This window comes from Drosophila willistoni, chromosome 3R (assembly GCF_018902025.1).
Source record: "Drosophila willistoni isolate 14030-0811.24 chromosome 3R, UCI_dwil_1.1, whole genome shotgun sequence".
NCBI lineage: Eukaryota > Metazoa > Arthropoda > Insecta > Diptera > Drosophilidae > Drosophila > Drosophila willistoni.
Window position 1 is genome coordinate 19,699,213 of NC_061086.1, and position 23,724 is coordinate 19,722,936.

Below are 23,724 nucleotides of genomic sequence, written 5' to 3' on the forward strand. Positions count from 1 at the left end.
CCTGGGCGCAACAAGTGTATTTCGACTTTTGATTTATGCCTTGCGCTTTGCCTTTGGCTTTGGCTTTGGCCTGCGCTTCGACTTCGAAGCGAACGGAATTATTAATTGATTGATGAAAACTAATTATGTTAATTGGATAATGAAATGAAATGTGTCAAGAAGACGGGAAAAGAAACTTGCGGCTCAATTTCAGTGATCACACACAGACACACAGAGGAAGAGAGTGAAAAAGAGAGTGTATATACATAAGCATTTCCTTTTTGTGTTACGAACGCTCGCGTAATTTGTTGACAAGGCGAAAGCTTCTTGATCAGGTACAACCAACCTACATACCGAGAAACTTATGGGGATCTGACTCATCGTCATCATCATGCTTTTGCCAGGAAAAAGCTTGTACTAAGTGCACACAGTCAATCGCTAAAGTTTTGGCACACCTGCTAAGAACTAATTTTCCTTTGAATCTAGTTACTTGAGAACTTTTCTTGAAATCCTGTTGTTTTTTTTTTGTGATTATTGATCTAGAAGTAACGTCTAACGGTGTCAATCACAATCAATCTTTGGTTGGTTTAAAGGAACAAAGATCTGATATGACAACTATGGGGTGGAATAACTACGAAGTGACATCCCACTGTCAGTCAGTGAGTCCAAAACTTAATTGATCCACTGTACAAGTGATCTTTAAGGGCGTGGCCTGCCTGTCTGCCTGGCTGATATCATCCCATGACGAAAGCTTTACTTATCGCCAATGTATTTGTATTTGTGTATCTTGTATCTAATAACTAGACAGTTACATCCTCCGCACAGTTAAAAGAAATAACAAAAAACAAAAAAAAAAAACAACCGTTCATGGTCATTGTGCCACAAATGGCAAAACGAAATGAAATTGAAATTAAGCAAATGAGTGGGAACTCAGACAACCACAGAACGTCAACAGAAACGGCAGCAGCAGCAGCAGCAGCAACAGCAACTTCAATGTCGAAATAACCGAATAGAAAATCAAGTCTAGGCGGATGATGATGAGCATCTAGCGGAAAAAGCTCCAACGGATGCTGAGCCCCTTTTGTTGATGGCTCTCCCTCGGCACTGTCCTCCCTCTTCATCTATCTCTGTCTGTCCATCGAGCACACTCAGGCTCCTCCACTGTCTCTGGCCCACATGTCCCACGCGATAATTTACATATCGGAGAAACAGTAATATAAAAATTTTCAAAAAATCCAAAACAACCTAACGGTACATTTTACGCAATGCCCCAAAGAAAGCAAGAGAGAGAGAGAGGCAGAGAAAGGGTTTCTTTCAAACTGATCGAGGGTATCATAAAACGAAAAGAAAACTAAAAATGCGCGACGCTTTTAACATAAAACAAAAACAAAACGGCCAACCAACCAAAGACGAACAAGAAGAAGAAGAATCAAAAGAATTCCAAAATCCAAAAAAAAAAAATGAAAACAAAAAACTTTCGGCCAAGGCAACGCATGTAAATTGGTGGCCCAAGTGGATTGAAGTTACTTTCCACTTTTGACTGGATCGTGGTGATCAGGTGGTGGTGGGCCGAAACGGACAACAATTCTTTTTGTTATAACGTTGTTTTTGGGCGTGTGCCCATTTCTAGCGCTGGGCCCTCGCCCTCTGATAGGTTTCGTGGAGGGCCCAAAGTCCTAAACGTTGGCTTGCCTCTCCGATTTCAGGCCAAAATCGAAAACGCATCACATCACTTGAACAGGTTTCAACGCATTTGAAGCGCGCTTTTTTTTTTACTGTTTTACTGTTACAACAACAACAACAACAACAACAACAACAATAATACCAACTCGAAAGAGCCAAAGATCTCTTTTGCCGCTCCCCCAGTTCATTGACCGAAAACGGACTGGGGGACGCTTCTTTATTGTTGTTGCTGTTGTTGTTGTTGTTGTTGTTGTTGCTGTTGTCGCTTCTTTCAGTTCGCAGTTCTTCCTGACTGCCTGCCAGCCAGCCAGTCAGCCAGTCAGCCATCTGCTTCGTCTAGCTTTCTATTGTTTGATGATTTCCAAAAAGAAAGAACGCTTGTGGGTCTTAGCCCAGCAGCTTTTTAAGAACTTACCCACATCACTTAGGCATCGACAATATAATACTCTGTAATAGGACCTGCTACTTTATTTAAGCAACTTCAAGTATAGATTCCTTTAAAAACTACACACTTATCATTTTGAAAGGATATTATAAAGCTCGATATGGCGAACTTCTTAAGAAGTTTTATTAGGAATCTCTGATTATCCTTAATGAAGACCTAACTAACATTGTAGTATAGCAATCATTTGTTAATGGTAGTTTTAACAGATATCTTCCTACATATATAGACAACAATATATCTGTGAATAGCCGTAAATTATTATTTTTAAAAAATGTGGATTCAAATTTAGTAGATTGTATTTATCCTAAATTAATTTTTGATGTTTAAGTTTTTAAATCTCTTAATTTTCATTATTAGTTTTAAAAACTATATTTTATCAGTTATTAATGAAATTTTGAGAAAGAAAATTATTTAAAACAAAATCCTACCAACCAGAATTATAATTATAATTATAATATATATTATATATAATAATAATTATTAAAACAGACAAAATTCGAAAGATATTTTTTTAATAAATAGGTTTTACTAATTCAGTTTTTGACGAATAAAACTTTAATAAATCGTAATTAATGCTATTTACTAGATATGGTGATTTCTTTAAGTTCTTAAATAAAATTCGAAAAAGAATATGGTATAATTAAAGAAGATTAGAATCTTCAGACTATTTATTATAGTTTTATATCTAAATGTTAGTAGTTCATAAAAGAATTTTTTATGTAGAAGATGACAAAATTTAATAAATGGAATCCATGGTAAATTATTTCAGATTTTTAAGAGCAATTGTATCTTGTATTTAAAATATTTACTGCAATAATTCTTTACTAGAGAATATCAGGTCATTGGATCTACCTACTAAATTTCTTGGTCTATACTTAAAAACATTTAAGCCTTAAAAAAACTTTTCTAACGACTTTGATATACCCATTTCACTTATGTATGGATTCTAGGGTGTGAAAAGAAAGATAGACGGAAAGGAAAGAAAGAGCAACAGATACTTGCCTACATTCCAAATTTGTAGAAATGCTAGAGAGTGTTGATTCTCGATTCTCGATTCTTTGCTGAGGATTAATAATGCTCTGTGTGTGCATGCTGGAAATGGATGTGTGGTGGATGTTGATGATGATGATGATGATGATGTATTGACGAAACTCTAGCTCAAAACTGTTGCCGAAAATGTCCAGAGATTCTTAAGGTGCTATGCGACGGTCATTGACTTTCCCAATTGTCTGTCTCTCCGGCTGTGGTTGTGTGTGTGACTGCCAGTTAGGGACTTTGGCTAGATGAAACCTGAAACTATGAGTGCGTGGTATACATTTGGCTCTTATAATATGATTAATGACTTTGTTTTGCTCCTAACCATAAATGGAATTCTCATCTACTATGTATGTGTGAATCCTAGTCAAGTTCATTAATATGCTTTCAGTACAGTTGAGCATAAAATTGATTGAGACAATAAAATCAAGAGAAAAGGGTTTATCCCCATGCCCAGCACTCTGACCACTTGTTGTACGTGGTTGTCATTGTCATAGACTGTCATGGGAATGTATCACACCTCCACCCCCCACTTTTTGAAAACCAAAATAGGGTAACAGGTTCAAATACCGTAACGCTTGCCATTGACTTCATTAAAAATTCCATGTGAAAACAAAAACCAAATACAAAATCTCTATGAAATTTGATTTTCCTTTACGGTAAACCACATTGCAACAAGCTTTTTTTTTTCTATGAGATTTTCCTCCCTCGCACAGTGAATGCAATAATTATTCACCCCGAAATGGAATGTTTGGGCATTTCCGTTTTCAACTTCCTTATCCAGAGTCCACCCAAAAACTATTGACCCTCACGCACCCAAGTGTCCGGAAATGAGATGCAAATATTATGTGGGATTCAGGTCCTTGGGCAAAGTTCACCCCTCTCACCCTTGTCGGCAATTAAAAACTGCCCATGACCCGCTGACTGATCATCGCAATGAGGGTTGTGAGCATGGATGGTCATTGTAATATGGAATTCTTATGGGTTCTCATCTTTAAGAAGTGAGCACTATCATTATTAACATATTCCTTAGACCCCGCGTGCACGTGCATTTTCCTTTAAGTGGGAAAATGTAAGAAAATTGCATTGCTTCAGTGAGTTCAAGTAACTGCCCAAGACCCTAAAAACCAAGATGATAAAGACAAATGGCATTATGCAAAGTGGAAAGTGAAAAGTAAGTACTAGTTACTTGGTTTCCTTTCCTGGCTACACTTGATTAGGAACACATTTTTTCTTATTTTCCCTCATTTGGGTCAAATAATTCAAAAATACATATGTATATACATATGTACATATATGTATAGTTTGATGGCCACCAGATGTCCAGCTGAAGTCACATTGTATAATATGATTAACAGATTTTCCAAGAGACGAAGGAGAAACGACAGAGAGAGAGAGAGAGAGAGAAAAAGAGAGACTGTGACTGTGTTTATCATCCTCTTGTGCAGGAAAAAAATCTTTAACCCTCAAAATTCCTATGCGTTGCCAGAGCACAAGTCTGGGCACAAATCATTAGATGAGAAGTTCAACGAACCTAGCCTAGTCAAAGACAGCAAAGAAGAGGGGAAAAGTGTCTCTCTCTCTCTTCCTCTCTCTCTTTGTGAAGATCTCTTTATGCCAGGCAGCGAGGAAGAAAGGAGGGGTAAGCTATTCAGTGATTAAGACCATGAACTGGGAGACTGGGACAAAGACAAGGCATTACCATTAAATACTTAGAATGAATGTTAATGATCGGCCAAGAATTGGCCTAAGAGGAGCTTTCAATCCTTTTTGTTTGTTTTTCGAGATTTGGTGTCTTCAAGTATGTCTGATTCAGCAGTTGATTGGCATGGTCCTCTGGCATTTTATATCCACTTCAATTTCAATTCAAGTGTCCACACAATCTCGTTTTGTTGCTTCCTTTTTGTGCTTTCTCTTGTGCTCCCATTATTTTTCCTGCCTTACGATTTCACCCATCCGGCATCCAAAGAGCTTGTAAAGTGCATGGCTTTCTCTCTCACTGTCCGTCTCTGTGGTCCTTGTCAAGAGTTTGCTTCCTTTTGCTTCATTTTCAAGAGGTTGAGGCAGGGGGAGGCAGGAAATATTGAATTAATAATTATGCATGTATGTATGTAGATAAGAATTCTTGTGCATAATTTTATTTAACTAGTCTCCGACGTTTCCTTGGCACTAATTAAGGCCAACCGTCTTAACGGTCGAGCGATGAGTTCAAGCGAGGAGATACAATTGTTTCCCTCTGGGTTTTTTCCTTTTTTTTTTAAGGAAAAAGTCACCCTTAGAGTGGAAGGAAGAATGACAACATTTAAATATTCAAACGATCACTTTACACTCGACGAACACTCTGGGATGTGTGTTCCTTTTTCGTTTTCTTTGGATACTGTGATTCAACCACCAAGCTATTCCCCATCGTCTTGTTACCTGACCTGTGGAACGAAGAGGATCGAGGGTTGCTAGACCATCTAATTATCATTTTTCAATGTTCAGGTGTCGGGAGTCATCATCAGGTGTACCTACAGCTCATTGTGTGTATACCATACATACATACATCAAGGATTTCTCGACTCGCACGACTGCCCGCAGAAAGAAACGTTTCTTCTTCATCTCTGTCTCTCTCTCTCTCTCTCTCTATCTCCCTTTTGACCCTCTTTCTTCTTTGTCCTGGCAATTACTTGAAAAATGCCTTCTCTGCTACATTCACTTGGCTTACCTTTTGTGATCCTCTGACTTTGACGCTTCCCCCCTCTATCCCGCAAAAGAGAAGAAAAAACAAAACGTGGCTTTTGTCTGCCTGGCATACCCAGTACGTCACACTCGACTCGTCCTCACTTGGCTTTTATTATTATGGGCATTTTTTGTTGTTGTCTCGTTGTGTCTTTCGTTATTGTTGGCAATCAAAGTGGCTTCCCTCCCCTGTACATTCCCTCAGTACTCTTTTGATATTTGCTTTAATTTCCTGAGCATCCTGTGTTGCTTGCTGTTGCATGAAACAGGATGCCAACGACCGTGTAATGCACGACCCCTAGACCCCTACCCACAATATACCCTTCATATACCCTCATTTAAAAGTTAAACATACCTATTCACCCTCAAGGTATTCATTCAACTGTTGCATTGCTATTTTCCATATGATGTTTGATTTCCAATGATTTGAATGATTTTTTACAGGAAGCAATAATTAATATATATATTGCTACATATAGTAGGCTAACTGCTGCTCCTCTCCTTCCGTCAAGGTGTGTCTTGGTCCAAACAATTTCCGGCTAACTTTCAAAATTAATTTACACAGAGGCAAACTAACGAAAAAATACGCCGGATGCTAATTTTAGAGTGCCAAAGTGAGATATCTATCTATATATTTGTCAATATATCTAGTAGACTGATTAAATTGAGATATAAACCTTCTCCAGGGTCTAGATTAGGGCCGGATAAGCTTTATGGCAGGTTGAAAAGTTGATTCAATATAAATTTCTTTACTGAAATTCTAAAAAAAATAGGTAAATTAACAAGAATCTTATTTTAAAATTACTGAAAATTCTTAAAAACGCTGAACTTTGCAACTCTGTAACTTTGCCAAGTTTTAAACGATTTTTAAAAGTTGCTTCAAGACTCCTCAACTTTACAAAACTCCCTAGTTTGGAAATTTTGAACTGAATTAATTATTTAATATCTTCTTTCCTTTTTGTATACTGAACTTTCAACTTGCACTTTAAAAACTATTAAAATTCAAAAAAATTTTACTAATAATTGCCATTGGTTAGATTATTAATCCTTGCTGGTCTTTTAAATTGAATTAAATCCTTGAAAACGTTTATCTTTTGTCAAATTTACTTTGATTTTCTAAAAATAGTTATTTTTAAATTTATTAACGAGTGATTATAAGTGAATAAATTTTTGTGAAATTTTGAATTTCAAGAAGAATTTTGACCAAAAATATGTTCAAATAATTATCACAATTATTATTGCAAATCTGTACTTTCAGTCAGTTTTAAAATAACTTCAAATCTCTGTTGAAAATCGATTAAAAATTGCCTAAAAACGTTTTAAAATGTGAATAATTATTTAAAACTATGTATGCTCTTATACTTCGATTGAAAGAATTAACCTATTGTCATAAGAATCTTAGTTTAAAGTTCAATAAAATGTGTTTCCAGTTTTCAATGCAGTCTGAAGTCTGATCTATATATTTAGTAAAGAGATTCCTACTATATCTTATTTTATTCACTGTGTATATCTGCATATCACAGAAATATGCACTCAAGGTTCTAACCATAAAAGAAAAGGAGAAGCAAAAAAAAAAAAAAAGAAACAGCTACCAATTGCCGGTTGACCAACGGCAGCAACAAATCAAAATCAATTTGTCAGGCAACACTTGCCACCGTAAATAAAAACAACAACAGAGACAGAGAGAGAGAGAGAGAGAGAGGGGAGGGGAGTGAGAGAAAGAGAGATATTCAAACGGCAATCAGAAATCAAAACAAAAACCGCTAAAATAACAGAAAAAAAGATACAGAAAAACTGGCGCGCATGCGCAAACGAGTTTTGTTTCAGATTTTGAGTTTCTTTACGGTTTAGTTTGTTTTTTTTTTTATTTTGGCCAAAAGTCAGATGCAGAGAGATAGCAAGAGGGATGGGGAAGAGGGAGATCGAAAGGCTTGGCAAGTGACAATCCCATTGTAGGGCAAATGACTCAGACAAAACTGGGAATGGGACTGGGAATGGAAATGGGGGAATGGGAATGGGCATGGATCTCTGGGCAGGATTTCGGCAAAACGAAATGGCCAAATGGCAGCAAGCAAGTGCCGGGAAATATGCAAATTACTTGCAAGTGACAAGACAACTTCATTTAGCCATTGAAAGCAATAGCTGTAGATGTGCGACTGTTGGCCTGTTGTCATGGCCAACGCTGATTGAAGATATGTCTGAATGTATGTATGTAAGAGCCAGGAACGGAAACCTGTGCCATGGGGGCCATGCAGCACGTCGCCAACCAAATTGAGGTTAAGTAATGCAGTCAAATGCGTGAAAAATGGCCAGAGGGAGAGACGAGAGAGAGAGAGAGAGACTAAAAAAGAGGACGCAAGCGTGCCCAGACGACCATACCAAGCCCAAAACCAAATAAGAAGGAACCAACCAACAACAATAGGACACAAAGATCGTGACTCTTGACGGCATATTGACAACTTGATCCAAACATTCCTTCAATTGAAATTTGTTCGTTTTGTGTCTTTTGTCTTTTTCAAGCACATTACCAAAAAGTGAAGCCTATCCGTCAACTGACCTCGCCTCCAACTTGGCTTGATAATTAATTTCGGCACGGCACCTACAGACATCTATACATACATACATACATACATATATGTATATCCATTGGATACTTGCCTCTGCATCACACAACACCTGTGAGTTGACAGCGAGGCGATCCCCATTCGTAAACTGGTTACCATTGGCATAGTAAAGTTTTGGTTTTTTTTTTTTTTTTACGCCATTTGCTCTTTGCTAGCCACTTCTAAATCCATTGGAATTTCAGACATGCCGAGAGGCGCTGCCAGGCAAGCTGTTGTCCAGCTTGGCAGCTTGTCCAATGCGTTGACTGTCTAGCCGGGACCGTCTGTGTCTGAGCTGGCAAAATGTCAAACGGTTGACTGAGCCTTCGAAATGGGGCCACCAGTTAGTTTGTTAGATTCTAAACTGGGATTTCATTTGGCAATCGGTTGAGGCGTTGAGCTACTCCTTTTTGAGGAGGCAGATATATTTGAAACCAGATAATATATAGTTGTGTTGTTATTCTATTTAAGACCCACATAAATATCTAACGTTTTATGTCCTTGTTTACCAAAATGTTGTTTACATAAATGTTTTATGTATATTTCTACAAATCTGCTACAATCATTCAAGAGATCAGTGCGGTAGTATATATGTCTGGACCAAAGCAATATACACTCTTTTAATTAGTTTTAAGACTATAGGAATAAATCGAAATTAATATCATTTATTTTTCTAAGAAGTTGTTTTTAAGTAGTCCAAGAAGTCTTAAGTTGAGCTTCATATTCCCAAGATTCTCCTTTTAGATTTTTCAGCAATTTGAAGTAAAAAACCATTAAATATAGAATTATCAATCTACTGAAAGAAAAGAAATGTTCCTAAAAAGCCGTGTAAATCGAAGTAAAAGATTTCATGAAAAATATTTAGATAAAAATGGTAAAATGAAAATAATCATATTGCACATAGCAAAACTTTAAAAATATAACAAGAGGAGAATGAAAAATCGAATTAGATTTTAAATTACGATTAAATTCAAAATACATCCAAAAATGATAGTTTAAATATTTGTAAAATTAATTTATTTTTATTTTTATATAAATCGTTTTAATAAGAACTTTCTTAGGTAAATGAATTGCACTTAAAACAAATTGGGTTTTTCTAAAAACATTCTCAACGGAAATTTACAGAAATTTAAATATAAAATTAATAATAATTGTAAAATAAATGTAGATTAAGGATCATTATGATCATTTGATTTCAAATGAGTTTTTTGACTTCTCAAATAATATTTTTCTCAAATCATATTTTTCTTAAGACATTATTCTCAATACCTAGCAGATTTCCTCTAAAATTTTTAAGTAAATAAGTGATATCATATAACATCGATCGAGGAGAAACTCATATATTTATCTCGTTTCCTATGTTGCTTATTCTAATTTCAATCGATTTCAAATATCTATTTAGTTGATAAAACCATAATTTTATAGATTCATTATGGTCTCAACTTTTAATACTTTGGAATAATAAATAATGCCAGTTCCGATACTATATACTATACATATATCAAAACTCGCCCTTAAAGAACTAAAATTCCATGAAAAAAGCTAACAATTTTGTTAACGATAAGATAAACCTTTTTAAAATTGCCAAAACGATAATTAAGAAAATAATTTCAAATCCTGCCTTATTCTTTAAAGAGTTATATAATGTCTTTTTATTCATTAAATCTATTTTCATTCCCGGTAATATTAAATTTCATTTCTGTCCTTCACTCAGGCATCGAATTTCCCCTTCATTGAAGGAGTTAAGTTAGGAGCACACGCCATGGGATGGAAAATTCATGTATAATAACAGACCAAATGGCCATATATGTATATGGACTGCCCAATCACTCGAAACATATGCATGTTATGCAAGCGAAATAATAATAATATTGGATAGCAAAAGGCGGATGAAAAAAAAGCAAAAATTGCATTTTCACGCAAGTGAATGAATGGTTGTTGTTGTGGAAGTGAAATGAACGAACGATGACGCCGACAACGAAAGGCCAGTAGTTGAAGTAGTCTACTCCCCCCGGCCGGACCACCCGCTTGTTCAACACCCAAAAACACAAATGTTCGATGCCATCAAAGCTGCAAAGCCCCACCGCAACTCCCGGGCATGCCACAAACAAGACAATTCCCGAGATTCAATCCCCGAACACTGGAAATTGCATGCCGAATTCTCCAACCAGTTTCACTTGCGAAAGCAAACAGCTTCCATTTTCATTTCATTTTCAACAGTCGACAGTTGTCGGTCGATAGCTGGAAACGCGTTCCGAACGACCGTTAAAATCAAAAGTTATTCCCTCGCAATTCCCCAAAAAGGAAAACCATATCGCCAAAACATGAAAGAAGCCGATCTGGAAAAGCAATATGCCCAATTCCCGGAAATCAAGCGATCAGAAGTCCAAAAATTTGTCGATTGGATACATGTTCAGCCTCACATTTCGGCACATTTTTCGGAGGCCGAGGCTCTACATTTCTTCTATGCCTGCCGTTACAGCATGGAGGTGGCCAAACAGGTCCTCGACATAAATCTAACAGCCCGCACCCATTTGGATGAGTTTTTTGTGAATCTGGATTGCGAGAGAACGGAAATCAGAAAAGCCATGAAAACAGTGTAAAGTGGAAAATATAATTACATAAATTACTATTTAATCCCTATATATATGTATGTTTTATTACAGTTCTGTTGTACCATTGCCTGGTGCTACACCTGAAGGATATCGTGTTATTATTGGCAAACTCGATGATCTGAATGCCTCAAACTTTAACTATGCAGATTGCATGAAATTGTAAGTAAAATGTGATAAAAATAGATTTATGTATATGTGAACTGAAGGCAAATATTTGAAAATAGTAATATTTTTATAACTTTATACCAAAATCGCATTTGTAGGTTATTTCTAAAACAGTTTTTTAAAAACTTGCCAATTATTCAATTTTCATCAATAAGTATTGAAATTTTTAACTACATTTATGCTAAATCAGATTATTTTCTATAAAAAAAAACTGAAATGAATACACTATTTTATTAATCAAATAGTTGTCTGTTCGCAATTCATAAGTACTTTAAAAACTTACATATAAGTCCTTTAAAAATATGATTATGTTAAAGATATTAGAGCGTTTGAATCCGATTCTTTTAAAATTTACCTTTCTATATAACAGATTTATTAATCAAGACGAAATTAGGATAGATATAGTATAGTATGTCCTATACTTTGCCATTAAATCTATAGATTTTCCAACGAAATTTTAAAATAATAACTAATAAACCTAATGAACTTTTCTGAAGTATGCAAATGAAATAAGGGAAAAGTTGTTTGCTAAATTGTTTTTATATGTGATTAACACGTCATTTATGATATGAGAACTGTCAGGTTTAAATTATGACACTACGTGCAAAATCATTAAGAGATTTGTGCTTATAAAGCTTAATGTCATTTCTCCCTAACCCGAAAGCACTTGTTCATTTGCTCAGATATATCATATGTATGTATGAAGCTAAATCGTCGTCTCAGTAAATGCAGCACATGAACACGCACAGTAGACCTTAGCATGTCCAGTAATTACGGATACAAATACAAATATATATATAAGTGCAAACATACCTGAATGTACATCTATGTATATGTGCTAGTATATTCGGATAATTAACTTTAAAGTTGGTCGGCTATAGCTACAGGTCGTTGCCAAATACGAAAAATAATTTGCTGTATAATGGTTGTCAATTAAGGCAAATAATAATTACTATAAATACATATAAACATTTAGAGCTTGACTCAGCAGATGATCAAAATGTGCATAGTTTTTTAGTTTTGATCTTAGCGAATTTCTTTGTTTTTTTCTTATAGATATTGCATGATATTTGACTATTGGATGTACGAGGATGGCATACAACCGGGCCATGTTATAGTAATCGATCTGAAGGGTTGCTCCCTGGGTCATGTGGCACGCATTGGTTTGCTTCAGATGAAGAAGTTTCTCTTCTACTTGCAGGTAAATAATGATAAACCATTTGGAATTTCCCTTATAACTCTTTAAATCCAGGAAGCGGCTGCTATACGTCTGATTGGTTTCCATTTTATCAACATTGTTCCGTTTATGGATAAGATAATGGCTCTGATGAATCCGTTTATGAAAAAGGAATTGACCAATATATTGTATTTACACAATGACATTAATGAGTTTTATAAATTTGTGCCACTCGAAATGTTACCCAAGGATTACGGTGGACCACTGGAAGAGGCCAGTGTGGCAAAAGGTAAGCCTTTGCGAAAAGCCTTCTACATTAAACCTAATGCCTTATATTTTATGTCTTAGAAATTTACTACAAAAAAATGCTTGACGATCGCAAACAAATGCTTGAATTTGAGACTCGACATCAGGTGAATGAGAAACTAAGACCCGGCAAGCCAAAGAACGCTTCAGATTTATTTGGAATTGAAGGAAATTTTAAAAAACTGGACATTGATTAACAAGTTCACCTCCTTTTTTTGTTTGGTTATAAATAGGACATTGTTTTTCTTGAGTTTTTGGTTTTTTTTTTTCGAGGTGTTTGCTTTAATGATTATTACTTTTAGTTTCCACTAATGAAATGAGATATTGAATTTGTTTTGTAAATTAAACATTTAATATTTACGTTTAAACGTTGTTGTAATCGTTGGAACATACATATTTTCAGTTGAAGTTTTAATTAAAGCTTATAGCTATATTTTAAATAGTTAATGCATTTTACAACGTTCAACTTATTCATGTAATTAGAGAAGAACTTACATACTAAAATGTACGAGCGAGTATATATACTACATACATATATACTCGTTCTCCATCTAATGGAGTCTATATACTGTATGTGAAATATACATTCTATATGAGAGCCTTAAAATTGACAGTAAATTAACTAAATATTTGTCACCAAAGGAAAAAAAAAACAACACTTTTCTGCCTATCTTGTAATCAGCTATCCAAAATTAATTAAGGAAAATTACACTTATCGCAGATTCAATTGAGGGGTTTTTTTCAGTTTTCTAGGATGCAACAAAACGAAAAATATAAATGAGAAAAACTACTATATTAAATATTTAATATCTGTATCTAGCACTATTAATTTATGGGGTCTTTTTAAACGCATTCAAAAAGTTTCGGTTAAACCTAAAACACTTCACTCAATAGATTAGAATCTAAGGATATCAATATTTAAATTAAATCGAATTCAGTTCTTCAGTTGTAATTCATGTATATGGATTAGGTAAACTTCTAACTGACTGAGGGAAAACTTGATTCTGTTGATTAGGATTGGATCGCATGCCTGGGGCACTATTGTTGGCATTGTTATTGTTATTATTATTGATATTGCGCACTCGATTTGTGGCTTTGTTGGAGTTGCGTCCGGTTGTTTTAGATGTTTGTTGTTGTTGTTGTTTTTGACTTTGCTCCACTGCCATGAGTCCAAAACTGTTGTTCATGGTGATGGGTAACTAAATAGGAATTGAAATTAAAATAGATTCGATACAAAAAGAAATTAAATCCAACTTACAGGAATATTAAAACGCGGCACAGGCATAGACTGCATGGGCTTGTAGCTCATTGCATTCCGATTAGGTGGCAGGAGGCTGTTAAGATGCGGAGCTGACGATGCAGATGGTGTGATCAATGTGGTCATATTTGTGTTGCTGTTGCTATTAGGGGGTGGCGGGGCTGATACTGTGGATGTCATTGGGCTAACCACTGGACGCAGATATGTATTGGAGGGAAGCTTAAGCACTTGCTCTGAACCAGACTGATGTTGATTGATCATAGACATTAACGGCTGATTATTTTGCCATTTTTTAGCAGGCGCAGTCACAACAGTTGGAACGGGGGGAGCACTTCTGTTCAACTGAGGACTGGGCATCGGATTGCCAATAACTTGGGAGTTATTGGTTGCTGTCGTAGTCGGTGTCGATGTTTTACTGCGAGAACGGGAAGCAGCCATTTCAGTGGGTGGAAGTGGTGCAACTGGCGTTTGCACAGTGACCGCTTGTCCACAGCTAGCCGAATGGCGGGGCCAGTGCATCTGCTGGCAGGGATAATCACAGTAGGATGTATTCCAACAGCAATAGAGTTGAGCTTCGCGCATACAGTTGGCACACCACTGCTTCTTCTTGGCCTCCTCCACGGCCCGCATCCGATCTACTGTGCTCTGCTGACGTAGCTCGCTAATGACGCGCTTGTTCTCCTGCTCCAGGGTCTTGCGCATTTCGGCAATCATCATCTCAGTGGAACGTTGCATGTCGGCCAATTGGCGTTCATAGTGTTGCTTCAGGCGTTCATTCTCCAGTGTGAGGACAGCGACTCGAGCCTGCATAACGCTTGGTTCACCAGAGCCCAAGTCGCTAAGAGTGTCCTCGATAACCGAAATAAAGTAGTCGGTGATCTAGTTAAAAATATTACATGGATTAAAGATCTATTATGCATTTAAATATCATATCACTGGCTGCTAACCTTGTGGGCATTATCTTTGAGGCGTCGAGAAAGTGGCCCAGCCTGCGATGGATAAATGTGGGACCCATCAGAGTGCAGGGGACCACAGGGTCGTGCCACTAGCTTAGGCGGTCCCGTTCGCAAAACCATCTCACTCAATGCTGCCGCCATTCCCGGTGTTATGGGATCTGCTGTGGCAATGGGTAATTCACTGGCCGACAGATCACTGGACAGGCCGTTCAAAGCATTGACCAATAGACCACTAGATTCAGCGCTTGAAGTTAGTGTGCTGGATGGTGGAGTTGGTGGCACACTCAGATCAGCTAGAGGCGGTGGTAAAGATATTGGTACACCAATTGCAGGGCCAATCGGAATAGTCGATTGCTGCAACGTATTCTTGGACACCGCCCTTAGCGGGGGCACGGGTACGGCCATGGGACTTGTGGTATTGTTTATGTTGCTGCCGCCTGCCTGTTCGACGGGAATTACTACCATGTGGGATCTGAGCAAACTTGATGTGGTTGTTGCCGGTGTAGCACTCAAATTGGGGCCCAAACATTGAGGTGGAGGCGTCTGATTCAGTGCTCTATCACTCTTAACACGTAGCTGCTGATGTTGGGGCGGCCCAGGGGTTGGTGTGGGTGCTGGAGATTTGGTGTTAAAACTGGACTGGGTAGGAGTTTTATAACTATTTGCTGGTTTCGGTGAGGGTGACGGCGATGGTGGTTCTGATGTAGATGTCGATGCTGGCGATGAAGAAGCCAAGGAGGCTTGCGCTGCTGCTGGCAGAGGACCATGTGGAACCCCTCTTCGCTTTGGTGCTACTTCCACCGTCTTTTGGGGTACTTGCTTTTGGTTTACTCTTTGTATTGTTGTGTCCCCTACGAAACGTACAAAATCCGATGCGGCTGCGTCCTCCCGATTAAGGGGCGCCATCTCTGGAGCTCTTTGCGGTAAAGCTGGTGGCGGAGGCATAGAACTGGGAGTCATTTCCGGTGCCTTTTCTGTACTGCTACTTGGCTCTTCCTCTGGCGTTGATTCCTTCTCTGTTTCATCCTCGCTTAGTATTTCTTCTTTGATTTGAATTCCAGGAAGTGGACCAGACAACGGCACCATAACTGGTGGGTCTGGCGGTGGAGCAGGCTTGGAAGGAGCTGCAATTCGTGGCTCAGGCGGTGGCGTCGGTGGTTGTGGCGGCACTGCCTTCTCTTGTTGTTGCTGTTGTGGTTGTTGTTGTTTCTGCTGTTGCTGTGGTTGTGTTTCCTGTTGATCAGGAATCTTCTCTGCTGGGGTATCCTCTTCTGGTTCAGATACCACTTCTTTTTTGATCTCAATAAATGGAATCACTTTGCTAATGAGTTGTTGCTGTTGTCGTTCCATTTCGGTTAGCTTCGGCCTAGCTGGCTCGCTTGGCCCTCTTACAGTTGGCTTAGTGGGCGGAGCTGCTGATGCTCCTCCTCCTCCTTCTGGTTGTTGATTATCCTTGGGAATCTTGGTTATAGTTACTCCCTGGCGACGTCTAACCATTTCCACAACAGAGACAACTCCCCCAGTAGCAGGTGAACTTTCAGTTTCCGAAGATTTGTCTTCCTCCTTTGTTTTTTCTACAGAAGGTTCTTGTAATTTTGCAGGGGCAGGTGCACTGACTTGCTTCCGGGGATGCTTTGGCTTATGCTTGTGCCCTGTAGACAAATGGCCAAGCTCCATTTCACTTGTGCAGCTGGCATCACTCAGGGAATGTTTACGTTTGCTGGTGGATACTTCCACTAAGGATGTTGTTGTTGCTGTTGCTGCGGATGACGGTGAGGGAGTTGTCATTTTAGCTGCCATTGATTTGCGCTTAAGTATCACCGTACAGCCACGAGATTCGCTTAGAGGATTCGCCGATCGGGGTATAACCTCGTAGTTACTACTTTTCGACTTAACAACAGGCTCGATAACTGGCTCAGGATCCTTGGTGGCCAAGAGAGTCTTTTTATTTGGACTCGCCTGATCCGATTCATTGCCAGATTCGGTGGCTTTGCTCTTCTTGACAATGGACAACTTATCACCGGCTGTCTTTCTTATAAGAAACTGCAATGGTGTCTTATTGGCCGGTTCCAATTGCTGTTGGATAATGTCATGTACTCCGGGCATCATTTTTTCCAGCTGCTGTTGCTCGCCAAGAGGATCGTATGCAGTACGATATGGTGCATAATTGAAGCTGCCAATTTTCCGTTTAATATTCGCAATATGCACCTCTACCTCGCGTATGCATTCAGCTAGATCCCTGGCCGATCGGCGACTAGTCTGTGTATTGGGATCTCGTTCCGAATACAAGAAGCAATCCTTTACTGGCACATTGGCTCTGTCATGTTTGCCAAAGAAACGCACATTCACCAAGGCATTGGCACTGGAGCCCATGGCCTTGGCGGGCCAATAGGGAAATCCCTTTAGCTTGGCCCACAGCAACAGATGTGGATGTGTGCAGACCTTTACGAACCATTCATCACTGGAGTTGGCATTCAAATAACATTCGGCACAGGTCTCAATCTCGTTGGCCTCCTGTCGACAGATTTTTACCACAGCCTTTGATGCTTGCTCCACTTTAATATCTGCGGAATACACTGAATGAATATAGAATAATGATAAAGAGATATTATTGGGCTTACCACCGGCATCGAGAATTAAAGCATTATGCTGCATCCATTTCACTTCGCTCAGAAATTCATCGGCACTATGAAATGCTCCATTCCGTATGCATTCAGCCAGACTGGTAAAACTCACCGGATTCACAAAATATTTGCTATATGACTGCGGCAAAACATCTTGCGGCGAACGTATTTTGTGGGCCTGCAGGGATAGATAGAGAGAGAAAGAGAGCGGGTGTGAGACTTAATGAATTTGCCGCAATCAGAGAGGGAGAGTAACCAACAGAAACAGACTGATAGATAAAGAGAGGAAGAGAGAGAGAGAGTAAAGTACGGATACAATGGGGGAGATTGAATTGAGTTGAGCTATTGTAAATAAACAAGTTTGCCGACGTATACGACTTTATGCCTCCCGATGTTAATGCCATCGTGCCAATTTTGTTTTCCTCTTCGTTTTGTTACTACGCAAAGGAGGAAATGGATGTAGGCAATGTAGATATTGCGTTGAATGCCTCTTCCTGCACTCGCAGTTATAGATACATTTGTATCTATATGTACATATATCTGTATCCAATTTGTTTGGTCTTGTGTAATTGTTTTTAAGGCTAGCTCACTCTGTTGGCGGTCATATTAAATTAATTAATTAATTCATTTCTCGCACTCGCACATTTTAAGCGTATTTAACGAGACCAAGAAAAACCAAAAACAAAAAGAAATTGAGAGAGAGAGAGGGAGAGCGAGGAAAAGCCACATTCCAAATACTCATAATTTACTTCAATTTAAAGGCAAACTGTTGCCGCATTAATTGCCTATTTTATGAAAATCTTCTGTTTCATGTTTCTGCATAATATTTTGTTGGCATGACTTTCATAAAAGTGGTTATAGCTTTTTGGCCATGGAATGACATCATAAAATTAAGCACAAGAAACCATGTGACAGGAGTATGTAGAAGAGGATTACCCCAAAACTAATTGAATATGCTTTAATTATTTTCTCTATTTGCCCCTAAGACTCTTTCTAATTTGATAAAATCCTGTAGTAAGTGATTCAAGTTGCCTGCCCAAAAACAAATAACATTTAAGAGTGAGCTTTAACTAACTAGTCAAAAGTTAATGTAATAATAAATATTGTGAGCAATATTCCTGCTTCAATAGAGATTAGTTAGAATTAATATTGTGTAAAGTACAATTAGGGTTTTTGTTTTAGTAGAAAGATTAGTTAATTTAAAAATTCTATTAAATCAAATCAGAATGAAAATAACTTCTTATCAGCAGTACCTATATAAACATACATACATATGTATGTACATATACTCGTGTAATAAATAAAGCATTGAGCAAAAAACGTGGGTTGAAAACCGAAGAGTGATTGGTTGAAAATTATACAATCAAAGTAATATTAGCATGTGGTTGGTACCTTTCAGGTTAAGTTATTAATACATATATAAATTATTGTAAACAATAAATAATTTTGTATTCTTTGGTTTCTTTTAATTTTTTGAACCGATATTTGCAAGTATTTTAAAGCATTCTAAGTATTAAGTATATCTATTTTGAAAATAAATTTAAGGATTAAAAAGCTCTCCAAATGGTGGTAATTACAAAGAGGGCTTAGACTGTTTCTCAACAGGGAAAAAAAACGTGATTAACCTGCAGACCGAATCAGCAAAACCAACGAGTCACATCAGGTGTCTATATAAGCAAATTCGATTCGTCATTTTAGATGAGTTTTGCTGACGAGGTTGAGAGCGAACAAACGAGAGCCAACGTGGACTGCAGCACCGAAGAGCGCAATAGAGAAGAAGACCTACATACGCAGACATCTACATATGGCATATACATACATTCATATACGTACACATATGTATATACAACCATTTATATTGTGTATATCTCTCTGTGGACAATTGTTGTTTGTGTGAAGCGAAACGAATTTTGCGTGATTTTTGAAACGGCAAACAAACGAACATGTGGAAGAAGATAATGAAAATCGCGATTGGGAATGGGATGGGAATGTATACATATATATTAGTATATATGTTGCATAGAAATGAACTTACCCCGCGCATGTGTTTCATCCGGTCGAGCGCAAAAGAGAGCAACTGGCTCAACAGATCCAATGAGACATCGTTGCGGCGTAACCTAATTTATCAATAAATAGGAAAGGAAAGTTGAATTTAATTAATTAGTTATAGATCTAAAACTATTATATATATAGAGACCCACCTCTTTGGGGCACTCTCGATAAGCACGCATTCGGGACACTTCCAGGTGGCATCAAATTTTGTGGAAGCCGGACGTACACAATAAGTGTGATAGGAGCGCAAACACTTGCAACAGGGTACCAATTTTCCACATTCGCGACATTTCCAGCAAAAGGGATCCCAGCCATCCTTAAAGAAAAGAAAACAATAAGATTATTTAAAATTTGTATTAGTATAAAGATATTTGAGAACATACCCTTGGACCTTCCTGATAAATTTCTCTGAGACGCTGCTCAACTTCCTGCTCCTCCTCTTCCATATGAATTTCTGTGGGTGGACCAATCGTTGTAAGTATTGTTCTGGATTCGCTGACATCTGAGAAAGTGGACATGTTGGAGCTTACAGGCCAATCTGCATCGCCCGATGTATTTATGACGGGTATTTTTCGATTCGTATCGAGAGAAGCATTGCCCATGAATTCAGAGTTTTCCGAAGAACGTATATTAATGCCCGGAATATCACGATCTCCGTTGCCAAAGCAGATAGTCTTACTACGGAACCGACAACGTGATAAGTGTTTAGGTATTTGAGTTCTGGAATCCACAGTTTGGCGGAATGTGCTTGGCTCCAGGTGCCAACTGTCATCGGAGTCTAGATATAATGACGGATTACTTAAGCTACGTTTCTTAGCCAAGCGAATGGATTTTCGTGGAACCTTTGACAAACTTTGCGAAAGAACTTTGCCAACCAAGGGCTGATCCTGAGCTATGTAACGAGATTTGCGACGTTTCGGATTGGTGCCATCTTGTACAAAGCCAGTAAGAACTTTACTGTCGTTGTGAGATTTCTGCAGGGCCATTAAATCCCTGGAGACTCGAAATTTCGAATCTTGCTTTGGCGTTGAGGACCGTGCAATCTTAGATTCGCCCACATATGTCTGCGTGGCACCCACTTTGGTTAGTTTCATGGTCAGCGAAGATGAAGGTGCCGCCGTGGAAGCTCCCATACTGCAATTGGATGAATTGCTACTGCCATTGGCCGAACCCAGCGGCGGTGCACTAACCACATACTTTTGTCTTTTGCTCGGCATGCTGCTGCTGCTTGTGTCCATTTCACCGCCATCCACATGCAGGAGGGATTGCGGCTGTGGGCTATCAATGGCTGAGACGGCTTCAAAATCAGGACGCGGAATAGATTTGGCGCTGTCCCCGTCGCTGCTGTCCGTTTCCATGTGAAGTTCTGCCACTAAAAGGAACTCTATTGATAATGATAGAAAGAAAAAATAAATAATAATAAAATAAAAGATGAACAAGGGGCGAGCAACAGACACAGAGAGAGAGCTCGAGAGGGAGAGGCAACAAAAGAGAGAGAAAGAGAGAGGCCAGACCAGTTGTGACGAATCGGGGGGGAAAATGGCAAATGAAACGGTTGTTGTTGTTGTTGTTCTTGGATATCATCGTCACATGGTCAGCAAAATTCCAGCGAGTAAAAATCTATGAGTATTTCTTTTTACCCACTAACCTGATCTCAAACCTAATCCCAATCTTAATCCGGTGGTTGTTGCTGCTTCAATGAGAGCCACCTCTTTCCACCGCTGGCATTAGTATCGGCATCTCTTCTGGGTAATGTAGACTCTATTTTTGGCAAGACTAATATGATTTGTTGTTGCTGTTATTGATGTTGTGGTTGTTGTTTTAATTGTTGTTGCTGTTGTGGCCGCGCAGCAGTTGTATAGTTGCATCTGCAAGAAACGATTCGTAAATATGTATGTATGCATGTACATATCTGTCCGTCTGTACACATTGTCTGTCTGTCTGTATATACAATACATATATGTACATGTATTACGTGCATGTGTGTGTATATTCTTACCGAAAGACTTCTTCAATCACATCCAATCGTAAATTATTATTGCCTTTTGATGTTTGGGGTCCGCCTCCGGCAAAAAAAAAGGAGCGCAATTCCTTCTTATTCAAGAGTTTTTTATAATTATTGTTTTTACATCGATAAAACACTGCGTAGTTTTAATGCAGCTGCTTCATCAGCGAATTCCCATATGTCATCACGCATTTGCTTTCCATATCATATGGATTTCACTTATTATTTTATTCTTAAACACAATTTTAATAGATTTTCAGATCAACTTAGTCAATTTCAATCAAAAATACTTGCGAATTACTATCAATTTGATACAGTCAGTGTGACCAGTTGACGTTGAGCGACGTTGAACCCAGTAAACATATTGTATGTTATGGTTATGAATTATATTATTATTTGAAATTATTTATTATTTTAATAAATCGATTTGGATTATATCCGCAAATATAAATCCAGGAATCTTTCACCCGGAAGTCATCCCGGGATGGAGAAGTAATATAGTACTTCTGATACACTTTTGGAAAACGGGTAGCTCCTAAATGGAACGCCTCGATTATAGGGAGAAATGTATTCCCCATAGTCCCACCAGACGGGAATGCCGAGCAACTTCAGCTCCCGAGTTTTGGGAGCCTCTACACGCTCAAATGGCAGCAACAGCGAGGATTACAAACTCTTCAGCTCCTCGGGCGGACCTAAAAGGCTGCAGCATATGGCAACCATGTTCCAATCTACATTTCTGTCATAGCCACCTTGAGCATTGTCAGAATTGTAGAGTCTGAAAGATATACAGACATTTATAAGTACATATGTATGTGTGAATGTGAGAAATAGAAAACGTAGTAAAGTAGCTAACTTACTTAAAGAGACGTATATTGGGATATGCCTTAACAATATCACTGGGCACTTGAATATCCCCGCTTCGAGGTGTTGGACAGTTGGCTCCAATTCAATGGTCTCTTCTACTTCTGGTGAGGCCAATTGCAAATGGCGCCAAGGCCTCATCAAAATCTAGCTTTTTTGTTTGGAATGGAGCAAGATACAGTATTTTTCACATGCATTTAAAGAATCCGAATATGGGCACACTGTTGGTAATTTAAATCAAATTCGCCTGCCGGGTCAATTCGCCGCATTTTTCTCTCTCCTGTAGAATTGTCTTTTGCTTGAAGGTTTAATTACATACATATGCATAATAATTAGCCAAATTAACTTACCGAATAAATCATTACCTTTGCCAACTAACTTATAAATATTCTCGTATTGCGTGCATTTGTTTATTAATACCCCTTAGAGAAATTTACAGTTCGAAATGGAAAAAAATAGTATAGGAGACAAATGTTTGATCACTATTATGAATAAAATTATTATCATTATTAGCAAGCATTATATCGTCTCTGACATTAAACGAATGCCTCAATATAATATTATGTTTCATATTTCTAATATAACGTATTTAGCGACCCCAAAAAGTAGGCAAAGTTTAAATTAGCCATTACTTGTCCGCCATTCAACGTTTAATAATTTAAATACATTATTCCGCTCTAGACAAGAAATAAATTTATTTGCTCTAGCCTTGTTAAGGTAAAACCTATAAATTTGTATTAAATTCGACTCGAAATTAGTACCGAGAAAAGACCAATGGTCTAAGAGGGGGGCAGCAGCTTCCATGTTTTATTCAAACTTTAATGTATATTCTTGCGAATCCATGGGTATGAGAAAAGACTTTCTGTTTCACAGTAAATGTTTATGCGACCTATAGATAAGAAAGAAACTTAACTAAGAGCTCAAACTAGTTACTTGATACTTTTACTTTTACATAGAGCAATCTAAGGATGACTGTCGCTAAAAAAAATTATCTGTTACGCCTAATAGAAACCCCACACCTCAAACCCCAGCTACACCTACACTATAGTCATATATTCATGGCAAATTATAATGCTGCAAGGGGATAAAAACACAAGCGACCAGCAACAACAACAACACACAAACCAAAGACAAAAGTTTTGCCCATTCATAAAGGTCGCATGCGACGGCCCCTCCCCGACCCCAAAAACAATGTCATCATACCCGGGTCGTTCTCGTTGTCGTCCTCGTCCTGAACCT

The 23,724-nt window shown here is 38.1% G+C and overlaps 2 protein-coding genes across 2 annotated transcripts; one reads left to right on the forward strand and one right to left on the reverse strand.

The window, feature by feature from the left end:
- Window positions 1–10,404: 10,404 nt before the first annotated feature.
- On the forward strand, window positions 10,405–13,143 carry LOC6648092 (clavesin-2). Its single transcript, XM_002070503.4, has 5 exons — window positions 10,405–11,065; window positions 11,133–11,240; window positions 12,303–12,447; window positions 12,499–12,712; window positions 12,772–13,143. The coding sequence occupies exons 1-5, from the start codon at window positions 10,518–10,520 to the stop codon at window positions 12,924–12,926; spliced, it is 1,170 nt and encodes a 389-aa protein (XP_002070539.2). The 5' UTR covers window positions 10,405–10,517; the 3' UTR covers window positions 12,927–13,143.
- Window positions 13,144–13,517: 374 nt separating this feature from the next.
- On the reverse strand, window positions 13,518–21,936 carry LOC6648091 (protein kinase C-binding protein 1). Its single transcript, XM_023178833.2, has 9 exons — window positions 21,619–21,936; window positions 21,268–21,487; window positions 20,003–21,003; window positions 19,769–19,935; window positions 19,603–19,684; window positions 17,565–17,745; window positions 14,935–17,507; window positions 13,988–14,866; window positions 13,518–13,928 (listed from the first exon to the last, which is right to left on the reverse strand). Exons 3-9 carry the CDS (start codon window positions 20,975–20,977, stop codon window positions 13,683–13,685), a joined length of 5,103 nt encoding a protein of 1,700 aa, XP_023034601.1. The 5' UTR covers window positions 20,978–21,003; window positions 21,268–21,487; window positions 21,619–21,936; the 3' UTR covers window positions 13,518–13,682.
- Window positions 21,937–23,724: the final 1,788 nt, after the last annotated feature.

What these genes read in the sequence shown, in the direction of transcription:
- LOC6648092 (XM_002070503.4), top strand. Translation starts at nt 10,518, where the DNA reads ATGTTCGATGCCATCAAAGCTGCAAAGCCCCACCGCAACTCCCGGGCA. An exon ending in AGTTTCTCTTCTACTTGCAG is followed by an intron (nt 12,448 to 12,498) that starts GTAAATAATGAT and finishes CTTTAAATCCAG; the next exon opens with GAAGCGGCTGCTATACGTCT. An exon ending in AGAGGCCAGTGTGGCAAAAG is followed by an intron (nt 12,713 to 12,771) that starts GTAAGCCTTTGC and finishes TTTATGTCTTAG; the next exon opens with AAATTTACTACAAAAAAATG.
- LOC6648091 (XM_023178833.2), bottom strand. Translation starts at nt 20,977, where the DNA reads ATGGAAACGGACAGCAGCGACGGGGACAGCGCCAAATCTATTCCGCGT. An exon ending in TTTATCAGGAAGGTCCAAGG is followed by an intron (nt 19,936 to 20,002) that starts GTATGTTCTCAA and finishes CTTTTCTTTAAG; the next exon opens with GATGGCTGGGATCCCTTTTG. An exon ending in TTTAATTCTCGATGCCGGTG is followed by an intron (nt 17,508 to 17,564) that starts GTAAGCCCAATA and finishes TGTATTCCGCAG; the next exon opens with ATATTAAAGTGGAGCAAGCA.